General features: G+C 48.9%; 1 protein-coding gene across 2 annotated transcripts; it reads left to right on the plus strand.

Moving 5' to 3' along the window:
- The first annotated feature begins 5,598 nt into the window (after positions 1 to 5,598).
- GNG12 (G protein subunit gamma 12) lies at positions 5,599 to 23,552 on the plus strand. 2 transcript variants are annotated; one of them, XM_083867065.1, is made up of 4 exons: positions 5,599 to 5,709; positions 12,299 to 12,356; positions 21,032 to 21,160; positions 22,247 to 23,552. In XM_083867065.1, exons 3-4 carry the CDS (start codon positions 21,065 to 21,067, stop codon positions 22,370 to 22,372), a joined length of 222 nt encoding a protein of 73 aa, XP_083723191.1. In that variant the 5' UTR covers positions 5,599 to 5,709; positions 12,299 to 12,356; positions 21,032 to 21,064; the 3' UTR covers positions 22,373 to 23,552. The 2 variants fall into 2 exon arrangements, with proteins under 2 accessions (XP_083723191.1, XP_083723190.1); XM_083867064.1 differs by having other exon boundaries at positions 21,029 to 21,160; positions 22,247 to 23,547.
- Positions 23,553 to 24,842: the final 1,290 nt, after the last annotated feature.

Genomic DNA, 24,842 nt, shown 5'->3' on the forward strand with positions numbered 1-24,842 from the left:
GTTAGTATTCCTTGTTTCCATACAACACCCTTTGACAGGCTTGAGGCAGTTCCCTTCCCGAGTTCGACAAACAAAATCAGCGTCAGGAGAAAACACTGGGGAGGAGAATCACGAACAGCTCTTCTTGCGAGAGAAAAAAATGTGAGCAGTAGCTGGAGTGTCCACCCACACATGTATTTTAAAAACAAGCAGACAGAATATTGCTGTATTCCAATTCCTCTTCCCAGAGCAAAGCAGGCTCATGATTAACGGAACAAACAGCTCGGAATAATAAGCAATATTGCTTTACATGCAGGGTCCGTAGCCACGAGGTACCTGGTGCACTCCAGAAGAGTAAAAGCTCGTCTTAATCATCGCCTGCCTCCTCTGCAGTGTCTGTGGCGTAAATTAGGGACATCAAAAGCTTTGGAGAGCTAATGAAAATGCTAAAGAGGCTCCAGACCAACGGCAGCAGCAGCGTAGCTGCCTCCTGCTTTAATGGTGTTGCTGCGTGCCAGGCTAGAGCTGCCACCCCTAATTGTTTCCTTTTTTCCCACTTTGGGGAAAAATGATGACAGAAAATCCTATTAGATGGGAGTACATTTAATAATGCAAAAAGGATGGAGGAGCAGAGGAAGGAGGGGAACTCAGCATTGCCGTGGCTTGGTTGGGTTTGTTCTCAGTCCCGTGGTAGTGGAGCCAAACCTCACTGTAACAGCTGGGCATTGAAACAGGGTCTGGCTTGGGCTGCTGCCTCCATCACATTTGCTGCTCTTTGTCCTCTTCACACTTCCAGCAAGCCTGAAAATTAGAGGGAAAGGAACGATGGTGTTTTTCTGGATTAGCACAGAACCAGAGTCTTCCAACCCAGCCATCCCAATGCTCCTCCCATTGCCCTGAGCTCTTATCCAGGTGGGAAGAGTGTGTGGGGTCCCACCAGAGCCCATCTCTTCTTGGCAGCTGTGCTGAGAACTTGCTCCAAGCCTTGAGCAGAGGGCAAATGCAGCTGATCTGCTGTGAGATGGGCTTATCTCAAGGGGGATTTGGCTTAAAATGAAGAAAAGCAGTTTTAGATTGGATACTGGGAAGGAAATTCTTCCCTGGGAGGGTGGTGAGACCCTGGCACAGGTTGCCCAGAGAAGCTGTGGCTGTCTCTGGATCCCTGGAAGTGTCCAAGGCCAGGCTGGACGGGGCTTGGAGCAGCCTGGGATAGTGGAAGATGTTTCTGCCTGTGATGTCTCCTCCAGCTGAAAGGATGTGGTTTTCCTACACCTGGATATAGGTGCCCACAGGTCCCTCCTTCAAAGCAGGCAGAGCACTGCTCCGAAGCCTCTGACATGGAGAGCAGCAGGGAGCTTTCCTTTCATAGCTCAGTGATGCATTTGTGCCTTTCAGACTAAAAATATCTAAGGATGGAGATACGAAAACTCTTCTCTCCTACGTTATGGTTTCCCTTTGTTCCTACATGTTTTCCTCCAACCCCTGCATCCCATTATCTGCCTCAGGCTGCCCGTGGGTGAAGGATGAGCAGCTCACACCCAGGCAGTGAAAATCCCTCCTTGGAGGGAAAAACCCATCCATCACATGGAGTCTTTGGATCAACACCAAGGTCTCATCTGGGATGCGAGTGATGAAAAGGCTCCTTCTGCCAGCACTGGCTGCCCACATCCTGCTGCCCACATCCTCCTGACTGCTTGGAGCATCCCTTGAGCAGGGATGGAGCAGATCCCAGCCTGCACCCACGTTCAGCCCTGTACGGGTCCATATGGACCTGCTGGGATTGATACGGAGCTGAGGGAACAATGGAATGTACTCCTCGTGCCCCTGAGGAAGAGCACACCTGAGCTGCAGCACGCAGCTCTGTCCCTAGGCAGTCCTGACGTGTCATTTCAACAATATAAAAACCAAAAATAGGGAAGAAAATTAATAAATAAGGGAATGTTAATGCTAAGATTGTTTTAGCCATTTCTGCTGTCAGATGCTTTACCAGCTGGCCAAGCTGGAACTAGGGGAGAGTGGCTGGTTTTGTGATTATCTGGAAAGATGAGACAGATTATGGCTCAAAAATGGGAAATATTTCTATGAACTGTAAGAAATTACTCATTCCCCCAGGCATAATTCCAGGCATTGATTCATTTGGTTAATTTTTAGTGGAAAAATAAGCCTTTCCACCCAAGAAAGAGGATGTTGAAGGGTGGCTGGTGTTTGTTACATAGAACACGAGGATGTTTAGTGTTTACTAATTTTTGTTGCGTTAATGATTGCTCAAAACAGCCTCAGCAAGGCTCTTCCTGGGGGTGTCCAGCGTGGGGCTGTTTATCACACACGCTCCTTTTGGACAGCCTTTTCCAGGGAAAGCTGAGTCCAGCAGCCCAGGGATGGGGATGTGAGACAGGGATTTAAGAGATTCCTTTGTGGAGGGAATGCATGATAAATAATCAGGGAAAATAAGCATTGAGGGGGTTCAGACCATACTCTTGGGGCTGGTTCTTTGGGACAAGGGTGGTAAAAGCAACGAGAGCTTGGGCTCCTGTTCCTCCTCCAATGACACTGGAGGGAGGGAGGGAATGGATGGAGAGCAAGGATGGAGAGGGCAGAGCAGGAGCTGCTCCTGGCCAGGCACACGGTGACAGGCCCAGGCTGTGGCCCTGCAGAGAGGAGCAATGATGAGGGATGGCTGTCCTGGAAATCACATTGTGCCGTCTCCTGCGCCTCCGGTTCTCCCACGCGGAATTTGATTACTCTTCTCCTCCAGAGAAAGCCTTCCCTGGCTGCTGCCTGTGCACAGCTGTCTGCTTTGTTTATGAAGTCCCTTTCTGTGACTGTCACTCTGGACTTCATGCTCAGGGATAATCCCAGGACTGCTGGGAGCTCCCCCTTCCTGAAAGACACGACCACGATCTCCACTCTGCACCAGCCTTTAACCAGGAGTGAGCCCCTGCCTGCCCTCAGCTAATTTCAGGATTGTTTTTCTGTGCATTTCTGGTTAAGTACCAGCTCAGCAAAGCCACCAAGTCAAAATTCCCACTCAGCAAAGATCCTGGGAAAACCAAGTAAAAATTCCTGTTCTGCACAAATCCTGGAGAACATTCATTGGGTTTTGAGAGGGAACATGGTATCGTTTTGATTATTTTGTCCAAGAATTGAGTTTTTCTGCTCTGCCTGACTCCTGCCAGGATCACTGGGGCTGGGAGTGATGTGGCTCATTTTCTCCAGCATCTGAGATTTCCATGATCCTTCTGGGGAAGCCCCCCAAGCTCATTCAGTGAATCCCCCACCTCCTCTGGGATACAGATCATCCAAGGTGGGAAGGAGCAGCAGTGTCAAACAGGCAGAAGAAATCTGCCTTTGCTTTCTCTGACCAAAGTGCACCCTGAGAGCAGAGCTGCTGCAAACCCTCCCAGGCTGTGCATTGCAGGCTGCCCTTGGCTGAACTCTGAACCTCCTCATGCAGGAAATAACAAGAGTTCACAGAGATAAATGGTGCTGGGGGACAGGATTCCATCCTGGATACTGCTCCGAGTCCCTCCCAGTATGTCACTTCCAGACTGGTTTGGGTTAGCAAAGGGATATCAGAGTTATCTTGGGTTATATGTGGGTTATTTAGGGATATCAAAGCCCACCCAGTGCCATGGGCAGGGACACCTTCCACTGTCCCAGGCTGCTCCAAGCCCCATCCAGCTTGGCCTTGGACACTTCCAGGGATCCAGGGGCAGCCACAGCTTCTCTGGGCACCCTGTGTCAGATCCTCCTAGGAAAGAATTCCTTCCCAATATCTAAGAGTGAGTGCCCTGATCTAAGCTACTACCACACACTAATAATAATAATAATTACAACAACAATAACAAGAGCTATAATCATCATCATCACCACCATCATAATTTACATATATATTTGTCTTTGTAGGAGAAAGGGAAACCCTGTGCTTGTATCACTGGGATCTGAAGAACTCAGTCCTGCCTTCAGACAAAGGTGAGACATCCACCGGGTGAATGCCTGGGAGGGAACAAAAGGAAGGAAAACCAAGAGATCTCCTCTTGCCGAGCTTTCATCCCGCCCCTGGTGGAATGGGAAATAAATGTTTAATAGAGAAAATACAAAGTTCAAACCAGCGTGTCCTCCCCACTGCATGCTCCAGTGTTCCCAGTATGCCCAGCACGAGCCCCAGTGTCACCAGTGTGCCCCGTCCATGCCCCAGGGTGCCCCCCCAGTGTGTGCCCAGTGGCAAACTGGCTGCAATGGGACAGGAGCCCCAGCAAAGCTCCTGGGGAGCCCTGACAAGCTCCAGGGAACCCCGACGAGCCCGGCTCAGGGGCTGCTCTCTCTTAACAGGTAGTTAATTTAATTAACGCTGGCTAATTAAGCTCTCGGTTAGGACCGGATGGTGGGAAGCTGCTGCTTTAGCCCACGAGAGGGCAACGCTTCCCGCCTGCCTGGTGGCCGCACTGGGGAAAACCGGACTCCTGTAGCTTTAATTAGGAATCGAACGAGAAATTCCTTCTAACAGTCTTCCTAAAGGAGATGGTCGGGGTTTTTTTCATTGGGGCATCATGCAGGACAAGGTCCTCCCGTGCATCCCTGTGTCTCCAGCTGGAATGGCAATAAAGAGGAGCCGAGCAGACGGGAGATCCCATCTCCTCTCCCATAAAAGCTGCTGCGGAGACAGGCTGGAGCCGGGAGAGGCTGGCAGCGCCAGGGACAGCCACAACCCGCCTGGGACAGCACCGGGCAAAACCACGGAAAAGAGCAAGGAGAGGTTTTCCTGGTGCTCTCAGGGCAGGGATGTCCCGTGGGCAGAGCTGGTGATGGGGATGAGCGCAGCATCTTCCCCAGTTTTATTGGGATTTTGTAGAATCTCAGACTGGTTTGGGTTGGGAGGGACCTTAAAGCCCATCCCATTCCACCCCTTGCCATGGGCAGGGACAGCTCCCACTGTCCCAGGCTGCTCCAAGCCCCAATGTCCAACCTGGCCTTGGAGACTTCCAGGGACAGCCACATTTCCCTTGGACAATCTGTGCCAGGGCCCCCACACCCTCATTTTCCCTTCTCCCTCCCGCAGCTCCCAGGCAGGAACCCGTATTTAAATTTGACTCCACACCCTCCCCTGCCTCTGGAGACAAATGTATTCCCAGGTGATGCCAGGATCAAAGCCCCACAAGCAGAGGCACGCCGGGCTCGTTCGGGCAGCAGACAAGCCTTTGCAAACACCACATCCGCCCCTCCCTGGCCACCGCCACAACCCCTACTCCCAAAATTCCCTAAGGATATCGATGCTCCCACCTCTCCATCCCGCCGGATTCTCTCCTATCACCACCCCCTGAATCACCGCGTGTGCTCCCATCCCTGGGGCTCACGCTTTTCTCACTCAACCCCTTCCCAAACACACACGGGGCACGCCCGAATCCACACTCCGGAACAGGATAAACCGGATTTGGCTGAGGAATCCCGCATGGATTTGGGATACAAGCGAGGCCACGCCCACAATTCCCATTGGCTACGCCCACCACACATTAACCCCGCCCACAAGCCCCATTGGATCAGCTCATCATCCCCCTTGGCCACGCCTACAATCCCATTGGCCCCGCCCACCCCCATTGACACCGCCCACCCTCAGTCCCCGCCCTGAACGGAGTGGGCGTGGCCTAAGCGAGAGAAGGCGTGGTTTATCTGGGTGGGCGTGGCCTCCGCTCCCGCTCCGGTCGCCCGTGGAGACACCGGGAGCGGCGCTCGGTGAGTACCGGGGCCGGGGGATCCCGGGCCAGGGGGGTCCCACCGGGAATATCGAGCCCTCCCTGCCGGGACAGCCCGCCCGGCACTGCGGGAGCCGCTGGAAGCGCCAGCCCGGCCCCTTTGGCTGCCAGGCCTGGCGGGGCGGGCCGGGCCCGAGCGGTGCTTGGCTAGTTTTGGGCTTGGTTTTTAGATTTTTTTTTTTATTATTATTTTTATATTTTTTTCCTGATTTTTTGTTGTGTTGAAGAGGATTCCCGGCGGGAGGCAGCGCGCAGCTGGGATGTGGTTCTTCAACAAGTGGGAATGAGGCAAAAAATCTGCTTAATTATGTAAAAAAAAAAAATTAATCTGCTTAATTAGGCAAAAATAATTCTAAAATAGGCACTTTTTTCTTCCTTTCCTCCTCCTTCCCACCAGCCCTTCCCCATGGCTCTGATGCATCCCTAGAACTGCCACCTCCAACTACACAGAGCCACCTCAATTTTCACCTAAATCCTTTAAATTTTAACAATTTTAATTTTTTCCAACCGTCTGGCTGTGGCTTTTTCCTTGGAATCACAAAGCTCTGCCTGACGGAGGAAGTTTCCCACGTGTGGGGAGCTGTGGGATGAGTGTGGGAAGGAGGTTAATTAGTGGGAAGCGTCATTATTACTATTATTATTATTATTATTATTATTATTCCGGGAGGTTTCGTGTTGATAACTGAGATTATTACACAGCCCTTGTTGCCGTAAGAAGTTTGCTGGGAATCGTGGAATTGCAGAACATCCTGAGTTGGAAAGGGGAACCCACAAGGGATCATCGAGCTCAATTCCTGGAACTTTTTTTAGTTCTTTTAGTAACTTTTAAATTGTGATTCTCTATTGCAAACTTAAATTTTTTACTTTTTTTTGGGGGGGAAGAGGGTTTTGGGGGGTATATTGTGAATTTAACTTGGTGTTTTTAGGAAGGAGCTGTGTCAGGAGGGGTTTAGGGATGTTGGGAAAGGTTTTTCCTGCACTGAACAGATCCCCAGGGAATGTCCCAGAGTTCAGGCTGAGATTTTGGGATTGTTCTGTGCATCCTGATGATCCTTGTGGGTCCCTTCCAGCTCAGGATATTCCCTGATTCTGTGAGTTAATTAGTGGAATTCCCAGCAATTTTAATTGGCTTAGAACCCACAGGATCAGGGACACACATTCCCTGTGTGTGTTTGTCTGGGGTGTAAATTGGTTTGGAAATGCATTTCTGGGAGTAAAGGCAGAGTGGTGGACAGTGAGTGGCAGGATTTTGTGCTCAGTGCCACTAAATGAAATTGAGGGATTAGTGTGGAGTTAATGACTCCTCAATCCCGTGTTTTATCCCACCGTGGGATGCACCTCAGCATTTGGGATGTCTCTAATCAAGGAGCAATCAATCCCAGGGAGGAGCAGTGCATGGGGCTCTGGTGCTGAGGGTGAGCTCATTCCATAATCCCCCAGCTGATGGAGGATTTTTTTCTTGAAAGATAAAGTTCTCCTGTTATCCTGGAGTTTTTTGGATTTCCAGGCAGCAGAACAACTGACCTCTTGTACCTTCCTGGTGTTAAATCAAATCATTGAGTTGTGCTGTAGGTTTTAGATATTTTTTTTATTTCAAATATAATGTTTCTTTGGCAATGTGATAACTTTTTTAAGTGATGAAAGTTCTTAAATTTTTAGGTTCTGTTGCTAAAAAGACTCGGAATATTTGAACCAGATTCACGTTGGGTTCTTTGTAGCAGGGCCTGGGGTGACACAGTGGAATTGTGGAGTCCCAAATGTTTGGGGTTGGAAGGGGGTTTAAATTCCCTCCAGTGCCACCCCAGCCGTGGCAGGGACACCTCCCACTGTCCCAGGGACACCTCCCACTGTCCTAGGCTGCTCCAACCCCAATGTCCAACCTGGCCTTGGGCACTGCCAGGGATCCAGGGGCACCCTGAACCCTCCCAGGGAACAATTCCTGCCCAATCTCCCATTCCATCCCTTCCCTCTGGCACTGGGAAGCCATTCCCTGTGTCCTGTCTCTCCCTGCCTGCCCAGAAAGTCCCTCTCTCTCATTTTTCTGTGGCTCCACCATCCCTGCCAGAGTTGCTGGAATGCTGAGTGGAAGATGCTGAACTCATCAGCTCAGTGGGGTGGGAAGGTGCTCCTTTCCCGGACTCAGCTTCCCAAATCCCAGAGTATCCCTCTCTGACTGGGCTCTGTTGTGAAAGCAAACCCATCTTGCTCCAGAAATCCCCATAAATCCTCACCCTCCACCCTTTCCCTTTGTCCCCTTTGCCAGAGCAGAGATCACTGCAGGGGGAGGAGGGAATCATTTCCAAAGGTTTATGGTTATCAAGGGAAGCACCAGCAGAGCCTTGGCCCAGCCACGGAGCCGTATTCCAGGGAGGATTGAGTTGCTGCAACTCCATCTGTGCTTACACAAACCATGGGAATGGGGGAAGGCTGCTGGTTCCCGTGTCCTGGCACAGAAATATATCCCTGTGCAGGGGCAGGGATTGGAGTGAAACTCCATTAGCTGGGATGGAACACCCCCAGTTCTTGAAAGTCATCCTGGACTTGCTTTTTCTTGGGAAATGGGAGCTGCAGATGTTTGGTGACTCTTGGGATTCCTGCCCTGCTGGAATTGTGCAGCTATTTGGTGAATTTTGCAATGTTACACAGCTGGGGCTCGTTTTTTCCAAACCCCAGTGTTCATCCTGCACTCAGTGCTGGGAACTCTTGGACTCACATCATCTCTGCTCCCAGGAATAACCTGGGGGGGAATTTGGAAGGGTGAGACAACACTGATGACACGAGCAAAAAGCTTCCATTCTGTATTTTGGAAGGATTGATGAGAAAGTGCAGAGGCTGTGACAGAAATGGCAAGGAGAGCAGAACAAGATCATCTTAAAGTCCTTTCCAACTCAAAGCAGTTTGGATTCTCTGAAAGCTGAGGCCTGGGGTTCAGTGTATCCCAAATCCCTGGTTCCTGGAGCCCCAGGCTGGGGATGGATCCCAGCTTTGGGATGTTCCTGGACACCAGCAGCTGAGTATTTTTAGTTGTGTTCCTTTGAATATTTGGTAAAACAGGCAATGTGTTTATATTCAGCTTCCTGTGTCCGTATCAGCGTCTTGGCATGTGATGGAGCTCCAGAGGGAGGAGGGAAAGGGAAAGGAGTGTGTTGTGAGGATTATTTGTGCTGCAGCAGCTGGGATCTGCTCCTTGTCTAAACACTCAGGCAGGAACCAGCCTCGCTCCCCTCTTTGTTTACTCCCTTTATCCCTTCTCCCGTGGCTTTCCAAACCTGCTGTGCAGGGACAGGTGGTTTTTTGGGCACATTTTCCTTTGGGATGTGTGATCCCAGCCTTCCTGCCCCGCAGCTCAGAGCCCTGGCTCTCTGCGTGGGCTGTTCTCCTCCAGCGTGGCTCTCTGGGATGTTGAGAGGTGGAAAAGCCCATCTCAGCCCTGCTGGGAAGGGAGCAGCCTGCTGAATTCCCAGCCTGCTGAATTCCCAGCCTGCATTCCCAGCCTGTGCTCAGCTGCTCTGCACCGTCACCCTTTGCTCTCCAGAACCTTTCCCTGTGGGGCACACGGGGGGAGATTTTGTCTGGTTTTCCCATCTAAATGAGAGTTTTCCTTGTGCCCAACCTCCCTCAGAGCACATAGCCAGAAGTTTTCTGGAGTTTTAAGCTCAGGAGAAAAAATTCTCCTTCCCAGTTTCCAAGAGAAGGCCAAGGGGGTGTCCTGGGACCCAGCCCTTGCTGCCTGAAGCATCAGGGACTGGTGGTTATCATACAAAGGGAAAAAAACAAATAGGGCAGGTTTGGATGAGATGTTAGGGATAAATTCCTCCCTGTGAGAGTGGGGAGGCCCTGGCACAAAAATTCCCAGAGCAGCTGTGGCTGCCCCTGAATCCCTGGAAGTGTCAAAAGTCAGGCTGGAAAGGACTTGGAGCAGCCTGGAATAGTGGAAGGTGTCTCTGCCATGGCAGGGGTGGAATGGGATGAGGTGAACTTTGAGCTCTCTCCCAACCCAAACCAGTCTGTGATTCTGTAGTTGCTGTGAATAATTTTTGAGCAGATCCCAAATTACATTTTCAGCTCTGTTTGTAGCTTCAAGCCCCCTCCCAAAGGCAGGGTTTGTTGGGCTAAGCTTGGAGCTGGGATAAGCAGAGTGTCCCTGACTTTTAGGGGAGAGGGACCACCCTTGTCCCACCTGAATCTGGTTTTTGTTGCTGTAAAACCTGCAAGGGATTCCTCCTGCAAAGCAGGGATGCTCCAGCTGGAACTGGAAGTCCTGCAGTGCAGGAGGAGCTGGCTGGTGCTGCCAGCCTTGGCCAGAGGGACTGGGACCCATCCAGCTGTGGAATTTCCTCAGCCCACGGGTCCTTCCCTGATTTATTCCTTCCCGAGCACGGCCTGGCCTCTCTCAGTGGAGGCTTTTGCAGGGGGTGCATTACACCAGCCTCAAACTATGCCAGCAATGCTGGGGTTGTGGGTTTTTTATGACTGGTTTGATAGGAGCTTTGATTAGGCAGGAATATATCAGTGTGGCTCTGGGGAGGAAAGCGGCCCCAGGAGCCAGAATTATTTATCAGATGTATTAAAGATGGGCTTGGACTGGCTGGTCCCTGAAGGTCTCTCCCAACCCAAACCATTCCCTGTGCTCCCTGGTTGTTTTGACTGTGTTTTCACCTCCCTCAGGATGCACAAGTCAATTTTAAGATTTTTCTTATTTTTCCCTGACGATTTCCAGGGGGTGTGAGCAGGTTGGGACATTGCACAGATAAAGCAGAGCAGCAGCTTTTCCATTCAAACTTTGATTTTGTGCAGGGCCCGTGGAGGAGATTACGTGTCACATTTATTTATTTTGGTTTCCTTGCCTGGATGTGGACAGGACAAGCCTGGCACAGGGACAAGGACTGTGGCAAGGCAGAACTGTCCTTTACATAATTTATTTTCCTCCTCCACACAATGATTTGACCAGCAGTTATTAAAAGGGTGATCCCATTTCCAGCACGGGAAGTGGGGTGTGATTATAACGGGAATAATGCAAGTTCTGCCTCCTCTGCCTTGCTCAGGACAATCCCTTGGGAATTCCAGGTGGGTTTTCCCTCCTTATTCCCTGGGAATGAGGGAAGGGCATTGTCACATTTTATCTTCTTTTCCCGGAGTTGGGATTAAATGCTCGGGACAGTTTGGACTCAGATGTTTATTAATCCTTATCTATGTTACAGTCTCACAAACCATGAGTTCTGCAGCATTTCAAGCTAACAAACTAAAAATGGAGCCCTATCTCTCTCTCTAAAGGCCTTTTAAGGATAAACTGTCCAATTAAGACATGACACCTAAATTGTTTTTACCTTTAACCCAGTAACCAACCACCCATGGCCCCCAATGTGGATTTTTCTATCCAAGTACAAAACACCATCCAGATCATGAAGGAGAAGGGGAAAAAGAAGGGCTCAGCCTATGCCCTAAAACCTCCATCTTGCTTTATATCTATATTACTGTATTCTAAACCCTTAAACTCTTAAATTTTGCACCCTGTGCTATCACACACTTCTGTTCAAACTCCACACTCACAATCCCAGTGCTGTCACTCGATTTTGGGAGTCTTTTCCATGGTCCAATGCAGTGTTTGCTTGGGGGTCAGTGCGTGTCAGCACAGAAATCTGGAATTCTCAGTGCTCAGGGTTCCAGCAGGGGGTTTCTGTGGCTTCTCCAGCCCCATGGACATGGAGCAGCTCCAGGGCTGGATGCCAGAGCTCCAACAGCCCTTGGCAACTGGAGCTTGGATTAATTCCAGAGAGTGTCAGTGGCAATCCCAGATCCGGCCGTGCCCTGGCTGTGCCAGCTCAGGAAATGCCCAGTTCCTCTGATCCAGCTCCACACTGGGGCTCTGCAGGGCTGGGAACCTGCACTGGGAATTCCAGGAGAGGGAATTGCCAGTCCCTGGTGGATTATGGGCTGTTAGAACCTGACAGCTCTGTTTGCACACCTGTGTGTGAACTGCAGTGATTGTGCAGCCCTTGGCAGCAGCACAGGCAGGAGGATGAAAGGAAAGATGATTTTACTTGTAAATACACTCCCTGCTCCAGCTCTCACAGAATTCTCATCACCTGATGGTTTTCATCACCCTCACAAAGCTCACCTGGAGAGGAAAAACTCCAGGGAGAGCTCAGAGCCCTTCCAGTGCCTAAAGGGGCTCCAGGACATGAGGACTGATACAATTCCAGTTTTCTTTCTGGCTGTGTAAGGCCTCCAGAGGGAATGTGAGCTCTCAGATTTGTTCAGGCAGTGATTTAAACCCAGCTGTGAGAACACATCACTGGAGGCTGACAGCTCTGAGTCTCCAGAGACAAAATAATCCTGGAGTGGTCTGGGTTGGAAGGGACCTTAAATCCCATCCAGTCCCACCCCTGCCATGAGCAGGGACACCTTCCACTGTCCCAGGCTGCTCCAAGTTTGAGGGAGATTTTCCAATCTCAAAATGCTGTTTTTGTGATTTGCATCAAACCACAAGTGCCAACCCGCCCCCCCCCTCAGCTTTGGCATTCTTGCACTGTGAAATCCTTATAATTTTTATTTTCTTTTTGTTTCAGGATCATTACACTGATAAAATCAAGGCAAGCTGGACAAGGAGCAAGTCTGCCTATGTAGGTGAGTTTCCAGTCCACTCTGGTTCTTTTCTTTCATGCTAAATACAAAGCAGCACAACAGGTCCCAAACCCTGGTGCTTTAATTTTATTCCGCAGCAGAGCAAATATAAAGTCCTTGGCAGGATTGCTGACACTTTTCACCTCGTTCTTTTAACTGCCTGACTGCTTTTGGGTTGAATTTAGAGGGGCAGAAAAACCTGCTTTTCTCACAGAAATGAAGCTTTTACTTGTTTTTTCCCCTGATTAGGAAGGACCAGCCTGCAAATCTTCATCATTTCCTGTGCTACACGTGGTTTAATTGACCATCCAAAAAAAAAGCAAATTATTCTGTGTTCTCCCCATCCTTAAAAAAAACAATTAAGACACTGGCATCATTATTTATAATTTGACAAATCCCTGCAGCCAAGGAGGTGCTGAAACCCTTCCCACCTTCCCAGTTCTTTGAGCTGAGCCCTCCCCAGAGCATCTCGTCCTTGGATTTATCTGTGACAGACAAAGAATTTGCTGAAGGTCACATAACCTGGGGCCAGGCTGGAGCTTTGTGCACAGCCCTCTCCTGCTTTCCAGCCTGAGTTTCATCCAGCTGAAAGTCTCTTTGCAAATGTCTCTTTGTAGTTTTGTTTTTTTTTTTTCCCTCTTTTTCCCAATGGGAATGAGGAACAGGGACTTTCTGTGGAGAATCTGCCCTGCAGTTCATTGCCTTTTCCAGTGACTCCAGGCTGAATGTCTTTAAAATAATGTTTTTCAAAGCAACCTTGATCTAAAAGTCACTTTTTGGTGTGTGTGCTGAAGATATAAAAAGCCAAGTCGGAAGAAATACAAGAGGAAAACAAAAGCAGGTTTTTCCACTGCTCCTCTCCCCCCCAAAAAATTGGGTTTGACAGAATCCCACAGTGGAAGTTGACTTTGAAAATCAAAGGGAGCTGCAGGCCAGGTTTGATCAGCAGGATGGTGCTGGAATAACTCCTGAAGTGGAGGTTATGGAGGAGCACAGCTTTAATTAAACACCCAGAACACCAAGTCCTGCTGGAGATCTTGTAGCAGTTGTCTGTTTCCTTTCATTTCACATCCTTAAGGATTTTAATCCCCAATTAAGACACTGGCAGCGTTATTTATAATTTAAAAAAAAAAAGATCTTTAGTGTAGGATCTCTCACTACTCTCAAGTATAAATTCCCTGAAGGAGGAAACAACAAATGGATGTTCTGTGCTTTAAGGGGCTTTTTTTTGTCTGTTTGCACTGACAGTCACCCTGTGCACACCAGGTGTGTTTGCATGGCCAGAATTCCCATTTCTCACCCAGCCCTACTGCACCTCCTCCTCCTCCAGGAGAGGGATTGGAGCACCTTTTCTGCTGGAAAATTGGGTTTGAAACCTGAGCTCCCCCAATCCCTCCAGCTGGTGCATCCCAGAGCATCCCCATTTCCCCAAAACCACTGCAAGTCCTGCAGCTGCCACATGTTCCAGCTTTCCTTTTCCAGACTGTGATCCTTGGGGAAGGATCTTGCTTTCTTTTCACCAAACCCAAACTTTTTCTAGGGCATATAAAATATTTGTGCCACGACTGTAAATCTCACCTGAGACCTGGTTTAAGAATCCATTCTTGTTTAAAAATCCAATTCTCGTTAAAATCCATTCTTGTTTAAAAATCCATTCTCGTTTAGAAATCCAGTCCTGTTTAAAAATCCAGTCTTTTTTTTAATCCAATCCTATTTAAAATTCATTCTTGTTTAAAAATCCGGTCCTGTTTAAAATCCAGTCTTGTTTAAAAGTCCAGTCTTTTTTAAAATCCAGTCTTTTTAAAAATCCAGCCCTGTTTAAAATCCAGTCTTGTTTAAAAATCCAGTCCTGTTAAAACTCCATTCCTGTTTAAAAATCCAATCCTATTTAAAATTCAGTCTTTTTAAAAATCCAATCCCATTTAAAATCCAGCCCTGTTTGAAAATCCAGTCCTGTTTAAAATCCAGCTCTGTTTAAAAATCCAGCCCTGTTTAAAATCCACTCCTGTTTAAAACTCCATCCCTTCTCACCTGCCAGGGACCAGGGAGCTGCTGCTCACAGCCTGGTTTGGGGTAGGTGTGGAAAAATCCTTCTCCTGGCCACTGGTTCCTGTGATGGGAGCAGGGAGGTCGTGGATAATCCCTTTTTTTTTTTTCCTGGGAAGTTTTCCTGGCACTGTGGATGTTGTGTTCAATCTGCAAAGTGCAGGAGGAGCTTGGGGTACTCTTGGAAATCTGGAATATTGCACTGCTTGTCTCTCTGCACGTCGTGTGGGGAATAAGGATGGGGAAATTCCAGACTGGTTTGGGGTTGGGAGGGACCTTAAATCCCATCCAGTGCCACTCTTGGGCAAGGACATCTCCCACTGTCCCAGGCTGCTCCATCCTGCCCTTGGACCCTTCTAGGGATGGGGACAAAATCTCCATAAAAAAGAGAATCTGTGGAATATTGCACTGCTTGTCTCTCTGCTGGTTGTGTGGGGAATAAGGATTGGGAAATTCCAGACTGGTTTGGGGTTGGGAGGGACCTTAAATCCCATCCAGTGCCACTCTTGGGCAGGGACATCTCCCACTGTCCCAGGCTGCTCCATCCTGCCCTCGGACCCTTCTAGGAATGGGACAGAAGCTCCATAAAACAGAGAAACAACCCCAAAGCATCTCCAAACGCTGATTTACCTTCCCCTTAGCTCATTTCTCTGCCTGAGGGCAGCACCCCAGGCTTTTCCCAGTTCCTTTCCCATCCTTTAGGGCAGCACAGCAGAAGAAGGAGAATATTCCATCTCCAGCACTTTCCACTGGGTGTCAGCACGGCCCTGCACTGAACCAGCAGAGCCCTGGGCTTTCCCTCGGGCTGGAAAAACCAGTCCTGGACTGGGAACAGCTCTGCCCCAGCCGGGATGGGGCTGGTCGGGCTGGAATCTCCTTCCTTCCTTCCTTCCCCCAGCAGGACAACCGGTTGGAGCAGGAGGAGTGTGGGACGTGCCTGTCCCGTCCCAGGCTCCCTGGGGAAGGTGACAGTGGGGACAGTGGGGCCCCAGTGCTGCAGGGAGAGCTGTGTTTGCTCTGGAGGTGGGGATGGGGATGGCAGAGTGCCCAGAGGTGCTTTGGGGACACACACAGGGCTCTGGGGACACAGCTCAGGGCTGTTCCCCCTCTCCACACCAGCCCTTCTGCTCCTTTTCCACTCTGGATAACCAGCCAGGCTTCCCAAAGTCCTGCCCAAAATTCTTGGGTTTGCCAGGGCAAGGCACCTCCTTCAATCCCTGTCAGTATTGGGGGATAAGCAGCACCCCTGAGGGTTTCAGGTGGGCAGAGACATCCTTTTTTGGCTGCTCCTTTCTCCCACCTGCTGCTGCTGCTGCTGCCAGGGGCTCTGTGCCTGTGCCACCCCTCCTGTGTGTCACCTTGTCCCAGGTGTGCAGGATCTGGGGGGACAAATCAGCTCTCACTGGGCCTCCAAATCCTCTGCAGAACTGAGAGCCAGGCACACTGAGATTCCTCCAGCAGGTTCTGCCATTGGGGACCTAAAAAAAGCAAAAATCAAAACGAGGGAATGTCACAATTGCAGAGACTCTGTGGTGCCTGTGTGGGGTTGTTTTATCTGTTGCTGCAGAGGGTTGTGCTTCCATGAGCCCTCAGAACTGAGCTGTTTATTCCTGCCCCCACCTTTATTGCCAGCAGTGGCCTCCTGGCTTGGACTGGGAGCATTTTCAGGTTCTGCAAGTCATGACAAACCTGCTCCTGAGCTCCCAAGGGTGCCCTGTAGGAAAACCAAGCTCCAGCATTCAAGTCCCAACCAGCCACCGGGCCTGGCGCTCCTGCAGAGCTCCTGGGAAAGCAGCAAAACAGCCCCAAAATCCATGGAAACCTCACCCCACGGGGGTCAGCCCAGGCTCTGGCATCACCCCCTGCTTGTGCCACCCCTCCAAGGGCTACAGGAGCTCTTTTTCCCTCTTCTCCATAAGGATTTACCTCTGGTGTCACTCTGTGCATCCTCTTTTCCTCCTCCCATCACCTTCCTGCATAACAAATCTTTGCATTTTCAGAAGCAAAATATTTTATTCTTTTTGTTCCTGTGAATTCTGGGGAGTGTGAATTGCTGAGAGGAGGCAGCTGGATTTGAGATTTGGGATTTGCTGGTGTTTTTTGCAGGGTCCCAGCTGAAGGCAGCGTGGTGGAGAGGGAGGAGGGAGTAGAGTGGTTTTGCAGGCAGGGCTGTGAGGCAGCAATCACAGCCTGTGTTAGTGGTGCTGACAAACCAGATCCAGCTTAAAACCCTCCCAGAAAACACCAAGACTGGGAATGGCATCACTTGTGGTGAAGTTACTGAAACCTTTAACTCCAGCTCAGGGCTGGGAATGAGCTGAGAGCAGCAGCTCTGAACTTGTCCAGCTGCTTCTTTCCTTCTTTCCCCCCCGTTCCTGTGTTTTTAAGAAAAGTGGGATAATTCCCATGGTGGAATTATTTAAAACCTCAAATTCTGAGTTTCTAGGATTCCAGCAGTGGTTTTTTCTGGTTTTATCAGGCAGCAGCATCCAAACATTTCCTGGCTGGAGCAGCTCCAGCATTAATTCCCTGCAGCAGCAGCAGCAGGAACAGTGACTCCCTGGGGTGCTCCCTCCCTTCCCATGGCACCCAAACCAGGGGGGACAAGGTCACTGGGAATTTTGGGAACACCCCACATCCTTTTCCTGCAGTTTCCTTGGCAAATTTGGCAGAGAGACCTCTCTGCTCCATCCTCCACAGCAGAGCTCCAACAGCTCTGGGAAGTGAGTGGCCTTTGAGAGCTGCATTTGCTGATGAGCTGTAACTTTAGATCTTTGCTGCCAGCCCTGGAACTGGAAAACCAGGGTGTTTGTTACACTTGTAGGTGCTGTTGTTGTCACTGCTGTTAGTTTGTGTTTTGCCCAACCTCCTCTGTTGACCCAAGTTTCGAGTTATTCACCTCAAAATCTACTTTATTTCCAAAGAAACAGTTACAATCCACCTCTGAGCCTTTATCCTGCTGCCAAGCCAGGCTTTGCTGCTCCAGTATCAGCTGGATTTGCACAACTGGAGCAAACTGGGAGCTGTTTTTTCCAGGCAGAGCTGCTGAGATTTCCAGCAGATTCCCAGCCCTGATTTAATTACCTTTCACTGGGCAGATGCTTCACCAGTCCTGGATGTGAGAGAGTAAATAAGACAGTCCAGAGTTTAATTATCCCACTGGAGCTGAGTCTGGCAGCCAGCCCAGGCGGATCTGGGGATCTGCTGCATGGCAACCTCCTTACCTAAAGCCTGAGGAGAGAAATAGGGCAAGGCCTGGAAAAATAGGACTTTTTGTTTTTTTGGTTTTTTTTTTTTTTTTTGTGGAAGAGAGGGGCAGCTCCACCTGTTTGCAGGTGTTTCAAGAAAGAGGAAAGTGCAGGTTTGTGGCTGCAGGAAGTGCACTGAAAGTTTCCTATTTTTTATTTTTTTTGTCTTTCTCTGGCAAAAGCACAACTTTGGGAATCTTCCTCTGCAAGCCTCATTTTTTAATGGGTAAATGAGGAAGAAATTTTTTTTCCTGGGAGGGTGGGAAGCTCTGAGATTTCCCAGAGAAGCTGTGGCTGCTCCTGGATCCCAAAGGCAGGCTGGACAGGGTTTGGAGCAGCCTGGGACAGTGGGAGGTGTCCCTACCCATGGCAGAGGAGACTTTTCTGGGTCTGACCCTTTTGTCTCATTTTAGGCTGTGAGTCAGACCCAAGTGAGAGCTGCAGCTGCTCTGGGCTTTGGGAATCTCTGTCACCACAACCTCCCTGGCTCCTGTGAGCCCCTGCTCAGCTCTGTCACACCCAGGTGTCACCACAGGGAACCCTCTCCTGCTTGGACATCACAGCAGAAAATCCTGGAGTGGTTTGGGCTGGAAAATACCTTAAAGCCCATCCAGTTCCACCCTTGTCCCAGGCAGGGACACCTCCCACTGTCCCAGGTGGCTCCAAGCCCCAATGTCCAACCTGATCTGGATCACCAGCCGTGTTTTGGTTTAGGTGGTGAATGGAAAAACTTATTAAAAGTTTGGGTTTTTTGTGCATTTAGCACAGAAGGAGGTTTGGGCTGCAAAATACCTTAAAGCCCATCCAGTGCCACCCCTGTCCCAGGCAGGGACACCTTCCCTTGTCCCAGGGAGGGAAAACTTCCACTGTCCCAGGTGGCTCCAAGCCCCAATGTCCAGCCTGGCCTGGATCATCATCCATGTTTTGATTTAGGTGGTGAATGGAAAAACTTCCTCAAAATTCATTTTTGGTGTATTTAGCCCAGAATGAGGAGTTGTGACTGTGAGTGCTGGGACATGAGAGATCCATGAAGGAAAAGTGTTGGGATGAGGGAGGTTCTCAAGGCTCCTTTTGGCTGCTGAGCACGAGGGATCCTTTCCTAGAAATCAGAGCTGTGCCTTCTCTGACTGAGGGTTTTTTTTCTTCAGGGAACAACCTCTTCTCCTGGCAGATCCTCCTACCCCACAAAACCCCACCCAGGGTTCTGAACCCCCGAGTTGTGCAGAATTCTGACACCTCCAGTTTAAATCTGGAGAGTTTTGTGGAGTCCAGGGTGGTCTGTGAGAAATCCCAGCAACTGCAGCAGCTCCCAGTTCATTGCCAACAACTGGGAAGGAAAAACAGATTTATTGGGAGCTGACCTAGTTGTTGTAAATCTCCCTGCAGAAGAGATTTAGTAATCTTAGGAGGGCTATTAAACCTCCTGTTTGTTTGGAGATGGGCAAAAGCAGCAACTGGATTTTCAAATCTTACGGTTTGGGTTTTGTTTTGGTTTGGTTTGTATTTTTTTTTTTCTAAACATCTAATTTATTAACAAAGCTGAGCAGCTGGGAAAATAAGCCCTGGAACTTTGCTAAGGAGGTCAATCCATGTAGGGTGGGAAGGGATCCAGAGGATCAAACAGCTCCAGTGGCAAAAAGGGGGTTTGAGGCTGGGGCAGGGAAGGCTGAGTGTGGCTTTTCCCCAGTTTAATAAGAAGATAATCTTTAATTTATTTATTATCTTATAGAAGTTTATCTTTTAATTTTGCAGCTTTTTTAACCTTAAAAAAAATACTAAAATTACAGGAATCGGCAACTCCTCTCATTCATTAGCTGCATTCATTACTGGATGAAAATAAATTTGCTTTGCCTTGGGTTTTTTTTCACACTGCAGCTTTTGATTATTATAAAGGAATAATCAAATTTGGGAATTTGGGCTGAGTTTGTGGTGGATTTGTGCTTTTGTGTCCTTGTTATCCCAGAGATGGTGAGTTTGGAGCTGCACATGGGCAGAGCCCCTATTGAACCCAGGCAGTGCCTGGTGTGGAGTTTTCCTGCTTGGAAAGTTCATTTTTTATCTAAAAGGGGCTCCAGGAGAGCTGGAGAGGGACTGGGGATGAGGGATGGAGGGACAAGACACAGGGGATGGCAGGGCTGGATGGGATTTTGGGAAGGAATTCCTGGCTGGGATGGAAATGAGGGGCTGGGATGGAATTCCCAGATTTGCTGTGGCTGCCCCTGGATCTGTCCCAGGCCAGGTGGGACAAGCCTTGGAGCATCCAGGAGGATTCTCTTGGAGCATCCAGGAGGAATCTCTTGCTATTTACTGTAGGAAATCATTTTTTAGTGACACCAAATATGAGGAGTGAATGCCTGGACAGGCATTTCCTGCCCTGCCCGAAGCTTTCCCAAGCAATATCCCCTGAAAAACAAGGACTCAGAGCAGGATGATGCTGTTCCTGCCTGCTGGGCTGGCACCACCAGAGCTCTGCTGCCAGGCTGAGAAACCTGAGCCCTGCAGGAGCTGCTCAGAAAGGTCAGGGAGCTGCTCTGGCCTGGGGCTCACTGCACAGCCAGGAGGGGATCAGACACATCATCATCATCCTCCAGGAGCTGTGCAGAGTCCTGGGATCCAGAGCTGGGCTGGGATAAACTCTCTGGATTCCCACAAACCTGAGAAATTTGGGATCCCAGACTGGTTTGGTTGGGAAAGAACTTAAAGTCCATCCAGAGGGGCTGGACCTTCCCCTGTCCCAGGCTGCTCCAATATCCAACACTTAGGGCTGAGCCTGGGTAGAGAATCAGCTGAGATCAGCCTGTGCCAGGGTTATTATTTCTCCCCAGAAATGTTTTTTTTTTCCTCCCCAGGGCAGTGCAGAGTCCCCATCCCTGCAGGGATTTCAAACCCCTGTGGATGTGGCACTTGGGGATGTGGGGCAGTGCAGGACTTGGCCGTGCTGGGGAAGAGAACTTTTCCAGCCTCAATATTCCCTGATTTCCTCTTTATTTTCACCCTCTGGTGGGCTCAGAACCTCATCCCCTCCCTTGGTGCAGCTCACAGGGGATTTGTGACTTTTCCAGCACATTCTGGGCTCCCTGGAATCCCAGGGGAAGCTGCAGATGGGGGAGAACAACTGGCCAAAACTGTTGCACAGGCTCATAAACCTGCACAGCAGCTCCAAGCTTTTCTCTGCAGCCTCTTTTACTTCCAGAGTTGCTTTTTAGCATGATTTTCTCTGCAGCCTGTTTTACTTCCAGAGTTGTTTCTTAGCTGATTGGATATAACAATAATAATTTTAAAAAATCACTTTTTCCAGCATGCAGTGGCTACCTCTGCCTAAAACCACTTTCCAGGGTGCTGTGCTGCCTTGTGGAATAACAACCCCCTGTCTTTTCCCAGCAGAACTTCCCTGAAAAATTTTTTTTCCACTGAAAAATGTCTGGCAAAACAGCCACCACCACCAACAACATCGCCCAGGCCCGCAGGACCGTGCAGCAGCTCAGGATAGAAGCCTCCATCGAGAGGATAAAGGTGAGGCACAGCCTCATTTCTCCTCCTTTGCCTTGTTTTTCCCCTCCCAGCTGTAGCACAGTGAGATAACAGAGTGTTTGTGTGTGTTTTGTGCACTCACAGCTCAGTTTTCCTCTCTCAAAGTTCAGCAAATCTGAATAAATCCATTTCTTGTGGCCCAAATATCCCACCCAGCCCTGCCCTCTCTGGCAGTGGGGAGCTGTTCCCCTTTGTTTTGTTGCTCCAGGAGAGATGAAAATTCCTCTGGAATGATTTTGAAAGCCTTTCCTGTTTGTTGAGGCAGGTGGAGCCTTTGCCTGGTGTCACAACCAGCCCCAGAGAACACCAGGGTCCATCTTTTCATTCATCCCCTGTGGATCCATCTCCCACCCCACCCAGTTCCCTCAACATTTTAATCCCATTTCCGTGGAAAACCCCATTTTTGCTCCCATTTCCACGAGAAAACCCCACTTTTTATCCCATTTCCATGAAAAACCCCATTTTTATCCCATTTCCACGGGAAAACCCCACTTTTGCTCCGATTTCCATGAAAAACCCCATTTTTGCTCCAATTTCCACGGGGAAACCCCATTTTTGCTCCCATTTCCATGAAAAACCCCATTTTTATCCCATTTCCACGAGAAAACCCCATTTTTTTATCCCATTTCCACGGGAAAACCCCATTTTTGCTCCCATTTCCGTGAGAAAACCCCATTTTAATCCCTTTTCCATGAAAAACACCACTTTTACTCCCATTTCCATGAAAAACCTCATTTTTGCTCCAATTTCCACAGGAAAACCCCATTTTTGCTCCCATTCCCATGAAAAAAAACCCATTTTTGCTCCCATTTCCATGAAAAACGCCACTTTTGATCCCATTCCCATGGGAAAACCCCACTTTTGATCCCATTTCCACGAGAAAACCCCATTTTTGATCCCATTTCCACTTTTGCTCCCATTTCCACGGGAAAACTCCCATTTTTTATCCCATTTCCACGAGAAACCCCCATTTTTGCTCCCATTTCCATGAAAAAAACCCCTTTTTTTCTCCCATTTCCACGTGCAAACCCCATTTGATGCTGATTTCCCCCTCCCTGTGTCCTGCAGGTGTCCAAAGCCTCCGCAGACCTCATGCTGTACTGTGAGGAACACGCCAAGAAGGATCCCCTGCTGATGGGAATCCCAGCCTCTGAAAACCCTTTCAAGGACAAGAAAACTTGTATTTTATTATAAAAAAGGGGAAATTCCTCCTGCCCAGCCCCTGCCAGGGCCAAGCACCAACCACTCCCCAGGTACCTGCACCCCGTGGCTGCTCCCTGACATTCCCTGAGCTTCCCAAGGCATTCCTGCTGATCCCTGCCTCTTGTTGAGGAATTTTCTGACTCAATCCCTGCCTTTTCCTGGCTGAGGGAATGAGCTCCAGGGTCTCTGCATTGTTGGGGAGGTTCCTGGTGGGATTTTCCAACTTCCAACACGACCAAAGTTGCCTGAGCTTTGCAGATAAAGCAGAGTTGTAGAGATCTGATGGAATAATCACTGGGTTTACATTTTTTTTTTTTAATTGTGGATTTTTTTTTTTTAATTTTTTTTTTTTTTTTTTTTTTTTTTTTTTTTTTTTTTTTGTGGGGGGTTGTGCCTGTGCTGGTAGCACCTGTTTGTGCAGGCTTAAAGTGCATTTTCTAGCAAAAAAAAAAAAAAAAAAAAAAAAAAAAAAAAAAATAAAAAACTACCTTGCAAAATGATTGTAGCAGCTGCTGGGGAGCTCCAGGGAGCTGTGCCTCAGCTTTCCTCCTGCTGGCCTCTCTTCCCAGGGCTTTTAAAGGGAATCAAGAGATGCTTTCCTTGAAAAAGCAGAATTTCCAGCTTGGATTTTGCTGCATTTTCTTCTCGAGTAAAAAAAAAAAATCTGTGTTGGTATAAAACACACCGTGGAAAAAAATGGGAGGCTGGAAGTGCCCTGGCAGAGCTGGAGGAAAGCTGCCCTCACTCCCAATCCCAGCTGGGTTCTGTGCAGGGAGGCAGAACCTGACTCATTTTTATAAAAAAAATAAATTCATTTTTAAACAGGAAAAAAATGCCAAATTATCTCCAGCTTGTGGTTATGCATTTATAAAGGGAGGGCCTTTCCATCTGGTATATATTTTATATGTACACATAATAAAAAAAGTCTTTCTCTCTCTCTGTGTTTGTTTGTGTAGATTTATAAACTTGATAAATTAACAGCAAATTTTGGAGGGTTCAGAAAACAGTCCTGACTTCAACTGGCTCTGCCACAACCCTGCATTTCTGGGAAGATCTTTGCAGGATTTATGAACCACTTGTCATTTATTTTGCATATTTGTCCTTTCTAGATGAAATTACAGACCTCACTTTTGATACAGATTGAAAAAAAAAAAAAAAATAAAAAAAAAATTCAGCTTTGCTTCCACAAATCTCTTTGGCAGAGCTCCCAAAAGTCAGCCTGACACAGGAACCTGCTGCTTCTCCTCGTGCAAATTATTTTTGTAGAGTATTTTTTCTAGTGACAGTCTTAAAAACTAACGTGGTCAGAATTAATGAGCTTTGTTAATTAATTGCTCAGGATGAGGGTGCAGGGCTCCAGCTGCAGGTGGGAGGGAAGGAGCCTCGTGCTGTTGATGGTTGTTTTTCCAGGAATCTGGGAAGAAATTGGGATTTTTTTGGTTTGAAGTCCCTGTTCTCAGCCCAAATCCAGCTCCCTGGTGTGGCTGCAGGGATGTTCTTGGTGTCTGCCCCTAAATAAATCCAGCTATGGGGTCATGGATGTGATTCCAGCACAAGTGGCCAAATCTTGACAAAATTTAATCCAGAGAGTTTTGCTAAACTGGTCATTTTTAAAATACAATGTGCACATATTTAAAGTACAATATGCATTTCTAAAATACAATATGCACATTTTAAAAGACAATATGCATATTTTAAAATACAAAATGCACATCTTAAAATACAACATTTCAGAATATGTGGAATCTGGAGTGGTTCACTTTTTGCCATCACTACCCCCAGAAAGAATTGCAGAATTTGGGGGAAATACAGACTCTGCCTTCATAGAATTTTTAAAAAAAAGAAGTGAGATCATTGCATCCACAGGGAGAAACCCATGGTGACACCCCCCCTCCACCACTGGGCTGCCCCTCTTGTCTTTCACCAAACTGATTTGGGGAAAAAAAAGGAGAAATTGTGTGCTGGGCCAGGTGCCCCCAGGACCAAACACTTTGTGCTGTGGGGACAGGGCTGGGGGTGACACTGGGGAAAAACAGAGGAGTTTGGATTGGATTTGAGTTTAGGGAGATAAATTTGGTTATGGGACTCCTGCAGTGTCCCCAGGCTGGACACAGGGACAGGGAGAAACCAGAGGGGTTTGGATTGGATTTGAGCTTGGGGAAATAAATTTGGTGATGGGGCTGCTGCAGTGTCCCCAGGGAGGGGACAGGGACAAGGACAAGGTGGCCTCATGCTGGAGCATCCCAGGAGTGGCAGAACAGGTCCAGCCTCCCCTCCTGGCCAGGCTGGGGACACAGTGACCCTGGCCGGGACAGTGTTGGGTCCCTGCTGTCCCCAAAGGCCCCCCGGGCAGTGCCAGCAGCAGGGGGAGTGTGGATTTCCCTGGGTGCCCCCTGTGCCAGCCCGGCTGGGTGATTATTGCAGAGGAGCTGGCACTGGGAGCTGCCAGCCCCGGGCTGAG

This window comes from Zosterops lateralis (assembly GCF_965231275.1).
Source record: "Zosterops lateralis genome assembly, chromosome: 9".
Classification (NCBI taxonomy): Eukaryota; Metazoa; Chordata; class Aves; order Passeriformes; family Zosteropidae; genus Zosterops; species Zosterops lateralis.

What these genes read in the sequence shown, in the direction of transcription:
- GNG12 (XM_083867065.1), top strand. Translation starts at nt 21,065, where the DNA reads ATGTCTGGCAAAACAGCCACCACCACCAACAACATCGCCCAGGCCCGC. An exon ending in CCTCCATCGAGAGGATAAAG is followed by an intron (nt 21,161 to 22,246) that starts GTGAGGCACAGC and finishes TGTGTCCTGCAG; the next exon opens with GTGTCCAAAGCCTCCGCAGA.